Consider the following 10699-nt stretch of genomic DNA (forward strand, 5'->3'; position numbering starts at 1 on the left):
GATGGATGGATGGAAATATGGGCACAATTGCATAATAGGGTCTGGATCCACCAGAGTGCAATACAGCCCTCTGCCCCCTAAGACGTTTTTGACATTACACGTGGGAAGATTAACTGAGGTAGAAACATTCAAATTGCTCTGCAATAGTTTAGCTTAATGTCCCGGGTATTGCGTACATGCCTCTCCACACGTTACTTCTCTTTTGGTCGTGTTGGCTCCCTGTGCCGTAGTGAATCTGTGTTTAGACACCCACCAAATGAAGATTTACAATTTCTGCCATTTTTATGATTGTGTGAGTTTTCCCACTCAAACTCCCATACTTTTCTACTCCAGACGAGACACAAGTACAGCAGACATGCAATCACTCCGAATACAGAGGATGATGAGCAAGAGAAAGAAATATTCAGGAGGACGATGAAGAAGCGCCTGGAGTCCTTTAAATCAACCAAGCTTGGAGTTAACTACAGCAAGAAGTCTATTAAAAATTATAAAAAGGATTGCACGCCCAGAAAGGTAAGAGGGCTTGTATAATAAAATATGCTAAAAATGGCCTTAAGAAGAATGCTCCCTTATCCCAGTTGATGGATTCCAAAACTAAACTAAACTAAAACCTTGACTTTATATCTCTGGCTTCAGTTCTTGTCTGTTTTTTTGCCTCTTGTTTTGGTTTTGGTTACTTTTCTTCTGATTTCCGGGTTCCAAGCTTTATTTTTGTCTTTGACTACATCTTTTCTTCTGGTCACTTCACAAAAATGTTCTTGCTAGCATTCCTGGAAGTACATGTAGAATGCAATTAGTGAGATTTCTCCTCATTCTTGTTGCTTGAACCTGCTGCACATTTCTCAACACGTGCAATCCAATGGTGTTTTGGTGTCTCATGGGTAAAGCTGGAATAAAAGCCCATTTTTCTCACGTGGATCTCGGTAGCTAAGTATACCTCTCTGTGTCTCTCTCAGATGTTGTGCATTTCTTACTTTTCTTTTGAAACAACACTTGAAACCTTTTAGGGTGGGGAAGATCTGTCAGGATTGGAAGATGATCAAATAATTGCTGAAAATGTGATGTTGACGAGCACACCCTGTTAGTAACCTCATGGATAAGATAGAACTCGGGTCGAGCTTACATCATTTCCTTTTATTTTACAGAAGAGTACGGACTTAATACCAAATGGGAAACCCCTGACCCCCAGATTTCTGCAGAACGTGCTCCACAGCGATAAAGGTGACGTGCAATGTTATCAGATCAGTTAGATCAGCTGAAGCAAAATGGCACAACAAACTCTTGCGATTCGGGGTTCTCTGTGTCCGCAATTCAGTTATGTTGAATTTTCAATGTGTAAAGCTAATGTTCTAATCGTGGTTTGGAAACTTCGATTTCTCAGTTATAACTTTATGTACACATGTACTTTGTTTGATTCTTAATTTATTTAACATTATTTTATTATTTTGTTGGTGATGCCACTTTCTAAATCTAAATTTTGGATGGTTCCTGGTATTTTGTGACTTTCTTTGCATTATTATTATTATTGTTAGCTGATTTAGTAAAAAAATAATGCTTAAAACTCACACAGGACCTTCTCAAGTTCATTCATATATCTAAGTGCTATGTTTGTATTTAAAATGTATTATTTTATTATGATTCCTATGCAACTGCCTACACACACACACACAAACACATACAGTAAATGTGTCAACTTACGACTGTGTTTGGTTCCAATGGACCGGTCATAAATATGGACACAAGACAGACTAGTATATGAATATTATTTTTTTATTTTATTATTACTGTTTCTTGCATGGATGCCGAACCTTTAACAGCTTCACGAATCCATGCTTTATGTGTGTTTTTTTACATCAGCATTGTTCGCCTCTCCCTGTGTTAATTGTGAAATGAGGAGTTGTACCAAGTTTGAGCACTCTTACAGTTTTTCTTATAACATTTCAGCCTCTTAATAGTAAACCATCCATCCATTATCCAACATCCTAAGTACAGGGGTCTGCTGGAGCCAATCCCAGCCAACACAGGGTGCAAGGCAGGAAACAAACCCTGGGCAGGGCGCCAGCCCACTGCAGGGCACACACACACACAACGCACAATTCAGAATTGCCAATGCACCTAAACTGCATGTCTTTGGACTGTGGGAGGAAATCCATGCAGACACGGGGAGAACATGGAAACTCCACACAGGGAAGACGCGGGAAGTGAACCCGGGTCTCCTAACTGTGAGGCAGCAGCGCTATCACTGCGCCACCATGCTGCCCTTAATAGTAAACCATCCTTCTATATAAAAGCGGTCGGGATTGTCCTTCCGTCCCGTGAGTGCTACGCAGGTGCAGAGTTTCACACATTTTGCAATGCACGATGGGATTTGTAGTTTCGTTTTTCCAGGTAAAAGATGATTTTCTACTCCAGACTGTGCGATTATCTTCTTCTTCTTTTTTACTATATAAAAGCGGTCGGGATTGTCCTTCCATCCTGTGAGTGGAAAAGCGTAGCGGTATTCTGCTTATCACAGACTTACTACTTGCAGCTTGCGGTACGAAGCGACATGATGTGAGCAGAGTTCTGGTGCTCCCATCGTTCCCTTGCTTTTGTGCGCGATGCGCTGGAAAAATAGACAAAGTTATGTCTCTGAAAATAATTAATGTTGATGGAGTACAAATGCCTCACCGCGTAGTAAATATCAGGGGGTTCAAAAGGGCGACTTCAATATAGAAAAAAGTTTAAATTTCATCACAAAAATAACACAAACTACGAGTATTAAAGTAATGCCGCTCAAATGCAATATAACCAAATGAATGAGTTTGTATAAAATATCAAATTGATCTACGTATTGAATTGCCTTAAGAAGTGGTCAACTTAAAAGTCGGTCGCCTTAAAAGGCGGGTCAGCCTAGTAACAGATAAAAGAGTTCTGCATGGTTTTATTACCCCTTCGTGGCGGTTCACAGAAGGAGGCAAATCATGAGCTGCGGACATTAATCAGATTCAAAGCCAAAGCACAGCAGTACAGTGTGTGTGACGTACACCAGTTACAATGGGATAAATTAAGGTGAAATGCGATTGCATTCACTTTCTTTTCTCCCTCATACTGCTTGATTGCTTTAATTTTTGTGTCAATAATAATTGCATTTTTCTTGTCATTGTAAGACAAATGTAACTGGACGTAGTTGAAACTGCTGCAGTTAATAAACTGAGACTGAGATGAATGCGTCACACCACACGATGTGGTAACGGTCGTGAATTGAATGGTCATAAGATGCATCTGTTGTAAGTCGATGACTACCTATATATTAATATACTAGGGAGCTTTGCTCTCTACTCGCGTCGCTCGCACACACCCTAACCAAACCCACGCTAAGAAGATTTGGACGGATCAGCTTCTGCTTGTGCTGTGCTGTGTGATCTGCGTGTCGCGCTGCGTGATGATCATTTTAAAGCCTGTACAGCAGCTGTCCTTTTGTCTCACTTCCTTGTCTCATGGGACGTTAAAGTCTCTCCGAGAAATTGTTTGTAAGTAGGGTGTGACGTGCAAGTAGTCTCGCGGGACTTCATAGTGTCTCTTCGAGATGGCCACATCTCACCCCAAGATTTTTTAATATTCTATCTATCTATCCTTATTGTATACAGTGGCTATCAATCTATCTATCTATCTATCTATATATATATAGTGGAACGTGGCCCGGACACAGACAGACGGACAAAGGTTTGTCACCCAACACACACATTTATTAATATACAATATTTACAGTTACTTGTGCACAAACCCAGTGCCTCCAGAACAAATCCGCCAAAGTCCAGGCCTCACAGTCTAGTGCCTGCCTTCTGGCCGCCTCCACTCCTCTTTCTCCAGACTCCCGTCCACCTCCACCCAACTCCAGTCTTCGAATGAAGGGAGGCGGCCCCTTTTATACCATCCCGGATGGGCTACAACTGCTTCCCGACACTCCTCCACAGACACTCCCCTGTGTGGCGGAAGTGGCGGCTGCACACCCGGAAGCCCTCTGGGTGTCGTCAGTCTTCTTCCCTCCAGCACTTCCTGGTGTGGCGGAAGTGCTGAAGTCCAGGGCTCTTCAGGCACTGGGGCGCCCCCTGGCGGTGACCACGGTCCCCTACAGGGTTGAGCTTCCTAGCTCTGCACCCGTGGTCCCCAGTGCAACCAGGGCGGTCGCCCCGTCGTGGTCTGGAGGAGGCGCAAGTCCTTCTCCGGTCCTCCTGGGCGTCCCGGCTGGGTACGACCCCCAGCCGTCTGCCACAATATATATATGTATATATATATATACAACAGGGGAATCCAAAAATTGTAAAAAATAAAACTTAAAAAACTAATTAGAAGTACAATTACAAAAAAGTACTACACTTGTCGCAGTGCTGCTCCTATTCTTGATAACAACTCCCGTACTTGTCTTTTGTTATTATGAGCCTTACACAGAACACAATCATAAAGTATTTTGCACAGGAATGAATAAGGTGGTGTTTAATGCAGTTCTTTTCTTTTTGAATTCACTGTTTAGTAATTACTGATCAATCTTGGTTTGCCTTATGACTTTTATGAGTGGACTATACCCGAAATTGTCTTATTAAACTAGAAATAAACAAAGCAGATGCCACATAGGAACCCAGAGAAAGGAGTGAATTCAATTACCTGTGCACTGCACGTTCATAGGCTGATAGATAAAGCGACTGACTTGCTTCCATGTTTGTCCCTTTGTACCCAACAGATCCTGAATACTCAGACATAGAAGAGGCACATGAACACGAGGTGGCTCACCGGGACATTGGCATCAGTTTTATAGCCTCCGCCACGAGGCAAGCACTGGCTGAGACCTACAATGGTAAACAGGACGATTTTAAAAGTTTCCCTCTGCATCCTGGGTGGGATGGCCAGGGCTGGATTAATGCACAGATGTAGCTTGGTTTAAGTTCAGGGACCCTCGGGGACACCTGCTATTGACATAAAAATAAAATCACAACTTCTTCTAAGGTTTATAATGTATTTCCAAATATATATGGAATAAAGTAATTGTAGCACTTTTATTTTAAAGAACTAATAAGAGTAATATGCATGGCTTTACATTTAGGAGCTCTCAGGAACTTCATTGATATGAAAGTTGGAGCATTTCACATTTTTTGTCACTTCACCCAACAGTGAGTCATATTCAGAAATAACAGCGATGACAAGTTAGCACACTCCATTAAAAACACGCTTAGTTAAGCATGAAGTCCAAGTAGCCTTGTGGTGGCTCAGCTTTCTTACACAGGAGATTCCAACTCAAGTGAAAATGTAAAAATGGCATCGATTGACATGTGTTAGTTGTGGAGGGCCTCTGACTAACTGATGTTTAATTTTCCTAAGCATAACATTTTTAAAAATATACCCAATAGAGTACTTGCCATTAATTAGTCAGTCATTTCCGAACCCGTTTTGGCCTAAACAGGGTCACAGTGGGGAACAAACCCTGGACAGGTTGCCAGTTCATCGCAGGGATACCCAATAATTACCAAAAAAATATATATCTATGAAAATAAAATGAACAATACTGACATAAAATCAGTATCAATGTTACCCTATGAAAAGAGATAAGGTACTCATCCAGATATTACTATTAGTTAAAACACAGTAATTCATTAAATGTATATAAATAAGTAAGATCTTGGCTTGCAATGGACTGGCGCCCTGTCTAGGGTTTTGTTCCTGCCTTGTGCTCTATGCCAGCCGAGATGGCTTCCAGCACCCCAGTGACGCTGGTCTATTAGAAAATTACATGACATGACTTCCCACATGAATTTGGGAAGGAGCTCATTTTTTTGTATAATGGGAACACCAAAGTTCACACTGATCTTGAAGATTTTCATTCCAGTCTGAAAATACGCAGAAGCAAAAGCAGCTCTTTGAGCCCGGGTAAACCGTAATCATTGTGTGTTTTACTGGTAAGCAACTCTCTCAGCCTGGCACAAGCTACAGTTCTACTCCATCCTTGTTATTTGTGGCACATTTGGCCTCTTCATGCACCATAGAAAGTGTTCACGAATGCGTCACATGCCCAATGTCTCGATCTTTTACCCATAGATCAACTGCCATCCCCATTCTAAACCCGTCCTATTTTTATGCCACTTATGGCAGCTGCATCATTCTTGTGTCATTAATTAGTTCAAACATCGTTTAGCTGCTGGTTGATAATGTTGGTTACTGCAACGTAACAATCTGCATATATTAGTTAAGTCAATTCAGTCTTATATATGCTTCATAATTGATTTCCCTCTTCCTTTCAGTTGAAGTGACTTTGTTTTGCACCTTTATGACTAACTTACCTAAAGCAGCAGCAGAGGGGTGCAGTTGTACGAGTGGCTTGTGCGTATGTGTGTCTTTTACATGGCGTCGTATTGGGGATCTGAGAGGGCTGTTTGACAAGTAAAAGGGAAAATATACAAATTATACCAGACGGCGTAACTGTCTTCAAGATAAAATTGAAACGGTAAACTAATTTGTAGTTGAAGTCGCACAGAACGTTTTTTCTGTTTACAGATTCACCGATGTTTTTCAATGGGAGATTTTGAAATTTCAGAATTTTTCACAGTCTGATCTGTTTGAGAAAATGTAACTGTTCTGACACACTCCTTTGAAAAACAAGTGTGACAGTTTCAAAAAAATCAGTCCATGCGGGCAGACAGACAGACAGACCGACCGACAGACCTGACTATCGCAATAGGAACTTAGTTACTTTAAAAAGGTCTGGAACTTGGAGGCTAACTTGGGGAATGTTGAAGTCAGGGAGGCGCCTGTGATGGAAACTCTAGACAGTGATTCTTAATCTTTTTTGAGTCATGGACCCCTTTAAGAATCTGATGAAAGCTGTGGACCCCGTTCGCCAGAAATATTCACATAAACACAACTTTGCATGCAATGAATATACAGTAATCCCTCCTCGATCGCGGGGGTTGCGTTCCAGACCCCCCCGCGATAGGTGAAAATCCGCGAAGTAGAAACCATATGTTTGTATGGTTATTTTTAAATATTTTATAAACTCTGCCACCCTGTTAACATTATTATATCTTATCTTCAAAAGAGCGCCGTCAGGAGCAGATAATGTCAGAGAGAGAGCTCGCTAAGAAAAGCAAACAATCAAAAAATCAATACGTACTTTTAAGTATACAGAAGCACCGCGATAAAGTGGCATTTTGTAGAGGAGCGTCCGTGTCCTCTGTGCAAACAGCCCCTCTGCTCACACCCCCTCCGCCAGGCAGAGAGAGTGAGAAAGATAGAGACAAGCAAACAAGCACCGCGCGGGAAGCATATCTTATATCATTGAGGAGTTTTAGTTCATATGTAATACATGCTCTGATTGGGCAGCTTCTAAGCCATCCGCCAATAGCGTCCCTTGTATGAAATCAACTGGGCAATCAAACTAAGGAAGCTTGTACCATAAATTAAAAGACCCATTGTCCGCAGAAACCCACGAACCAGCGAAAAATCCATGATATATATTTAGATGTGCTTACATTTAAAATCCGCGATAGAGTGAAGCCGCGAAAGTCGAAGCGCGATATAGCGAGGGATCACTGTAATGCACTTTATTTATCGAGATTTGATTGTCTCGTACATATATGATATACAGAAATTATTATTACACTTTAAACAATCTGAAAAAAACACTCCCATTTTATGTAAAAAGTAATGGCCTTTTATTAAAATTACCGTATATACTCGCGGATAAGTTCTCCCGTGGATAAGTCGGGACTTAATTTTACAGTATAATTTCTGGTATTTTATAATGTCAGTCATATAAATCGAATTCGGAAAACTCAAACTGTTGGTACAAGGGATTATGATATGCTAACACCCACCTGAGAGAGTAACCACGGAGCACACGGCCTTTGTTTTCTATGTGGGTGTGGCAATGCGCTGTATCAGCGTGTGCTCCTAACCCTAACTTTCTGTCTCTCTATTGTGCCTACGTGACCACACGATGATACCCGAACTATTCTGAAGCAACGCTGGCACTGGTTTGTGTTTTTTGTATCTCACACCCTCATAAACCTTTATTGTAAGAGCATCCCTTATCTACGATGGAGCATTCGATCAAAAGAAAATTTGAAGCTGGCTTTAAATTAAACGTCACTAAAGTAGTGAAAGAAATTGGTAACTGCACTACTGCAAAGAAATTCGATGCGTCTGTGAAACTGATGTGAGATTGAAGGAGGCAAGAAGATGTTAAAAAAAAATAAATAAAAATTAAATGTTGCATTTTTGAACGGGCGTATAAGTCGGGGTCTGATTTTATGATCGATTTTTTGGTTTCAAGACTCGACTTATACGTGTGTATATACAGTAATCTTAAATAAATTTCATTACATATATATATATATATTTTTTTTCTATTTTTACCGTACCATGGATAAGTCGGGGTTTGATTATACGGTATAATTTCCAGTATTTTATCATGTCAGTAGTATAAGTCGAATGCGGAAAACTCATGCTATTGGTCCAAGAGGTTATGATATGCTAACGCTCACCTGAGAGAGTAACCACGGAGCACTCTGTTTTTTTTTTCTTTGCGGCAATGCGCTGTATCAGCGTGTGCTCCTAACCTCTCTCTGTCTCTCTCATGCCTACGTGACCACATGGTAATACCCGAACTATTCCGAAGCAACGTTTGCCCTGTTTTTGTGTTTTTTGGTATCTCACACCCTCATACACCTTTATCGTAAGAGCATCCCTTATCTATGACGGAGTGTTCGATCAGAAGAAAATATGAAGCTGGTTTTAAATTAAACGTCGTTGAAATAGCAAAAGAAACTGGTAACTGCGCTGCTGCAACAACATTTGATGCTTTTGAGAAACTGATGCGAGATTGAAGGAAGCAGGAAGATGTAAAAAAAAAAGAAAAGTGTCACATTTTTGAACGGGCGAGTAAGTCGGGATCTGATTTTATGATAGATTTTTCGGGTTTCAAGAACCGATTGTATAAAATGCAGTCCTCTTGTATAAATGAAAACAGATCTACTGCTACTACTACGTTTTCGACTACCATCAGTACTACTGCATCTACTCTCTCGTTATCTACTTTATGTCAATTAGAAAGTTGTTCTCATTTGCCTTGAATAAGAATATGAAACTGTGGAGTGGTCTTCGACAAGGTGACATGCATATCATCTTTGACATCCAATCAATTTTGACTTTTCGTCTTGATAAAAACAAGTGCTGAAAACCCTGATTCACAAGGGTATGTATAGTGAATATACAGTAAATGTTCATTTTTATCTGACCCTCACGGACCCCCTGAAACCCATCCATGGATCCCCTAGAGGTCCATGGACCTCAGGTTAAGTACCCCTGCCCTGGGAGGTGTGTGAAGGGGCCTGACTCTTGTCTAAAAGTGTGGACAGCATCGGCTTTAATGGCACGCAGAGCTTCAGTAACGCCTCGTCACTTTAACAGTTTTATCCTTTTAGTTTGTTGATAACGCTGCTACGTTCATTATCATTAGTTTCTTCACCTTTGCACCCTCAGCCATTTTCACAATAATCCCTCAATAGTCATGCTAGAAAACGAGAGTTTTAAATTGCTTTTTTGATTCAATTATGATTCCGTTTCCAATTACTGTATGAAATCTCTGATCCATGTTTCTTTTTTTCTTCTTCTGTTCCCTTACATTAGGCATCGACAACCCAACATTCATCTTCGATGAGAATTTTATGGTTCGGCCTGCAATTCCTCCATGGCTGTCCAATGAAGACACCGTTATGCCATCACAGAGAGCGCGGGTTCAGATACCATGGTCACCGAATAACTTCCGACGCCTCACGCCACTGCGGCTGAGCACCAGATCTGTAGACTCTTTCCAAATGGCTGATGGACCCGTCCCAGAACATCCAAGGATGACGCTGCCTGAAGGAACCCACTTATAATATTTGAATGCTTTGCTCAACACACAGGGTTGGGATGACCCTGAAATTATTTATAGGAACTATTTATCTTTTTTTTGTTTTGTAGTTTGCAGAGACTCCTTATTGACAAGGAAATACATTTTTCTTTAACCGTATTGGGATTCTGGTTGTCTCCTTAAATATCTGATGTGACAGTCATGTCTGTGCCCAAGACGTCTTTTAACCTGCCATATGCGAGTTCATGGACGGAGCTGCAGCTATTTACAAGTTGACACAACACGGCTAAACTGCTAGCTGCATGAAAGTGTGTTTTCTCCGTACTTCGGTACTTGAACCAGCTCTAGAAAATGGCACCACCGAGCACTAGACTACCCAACACCAATCCACCCAATACAGTTCCGGGTTCAAATAAATGTTTTTATTTATTAAATGCAGTCCCTTCAGAAAGGAACACTTCCACTTTTACAACCATAGATAACACACTGCTCTTCTCCCTCCATCCAGTCCTCCAGGTGAGGGTCGCCTTCTGCCTCCCGACTCTGACTCAACTGAATGAGGTCAAGCGGCTCTTTTTATGCTGGACTGAGGAGTTCTGCCAGTGCCATAGCACTGAATTCTGGAAGCACTGATGGGTCATGCAGAAACCTTCTCTAAACAGGGGGTTCTTCTCCCGGCAGTGCCATCTTGCAGCACCCAAGACACCTGATAGGGTTGTTGTCCCTCTGAATTCCATGGATCCCTGCGGGTGTACATATTGAGTCCATGCCAGAGGAGCACTGCCATCTGTTGTACTAGGGGAGAAATTGTTCTGG

At 41.4% G+C, this 10699-nt stretch overlaps 1 protein-coding gene across 1 annotated transcript in view; it reads left to right on the plus strand.

Moving 5' to 3' along the window:
* Positions 1–10392, plus strand: part of LOC120515639 (sodium/hydrogen exchanger 3-like) — a 36538-nt gene extending 26146 nt beyond the window's left edge. Inside the window, exons 12-15 of the mRNA XM_039736787.1 lie at positions 334–513; positions 1149–1221; positions 4721–4834; positions 9658–10392. Coding sequence (XP_039592721.1) covers positions 334–513; positions 1149–1221; positions 4721–4834; positions 9658–9908 — 618 coding nt within the window. The 3' untranslated portion in view covers positions 9909–10392. The remainder of the gene's footprint in view (positions 1–333; positions 514–1148; positions 1222–4720; positions 4835–9657) is intronic.
* The last annotated feature ends 307 nt before the right edge of the window (positions 10393–10699 follow it).

The sequence above is a fragment of the Polypterus senegalus genome, chromosome 15, assembly GCF_016835505.1.
Source record: "Polypterus senegalus isolate Bchr_013 chromosome 15, ASM1683550v1, whole genome shotgun sequence".
NCBI lineage: Eukaryota > Metazoa > Chordata > Cladistia > Polypteriformes > Polypteridae > Polypterus > Polypterus senegalus.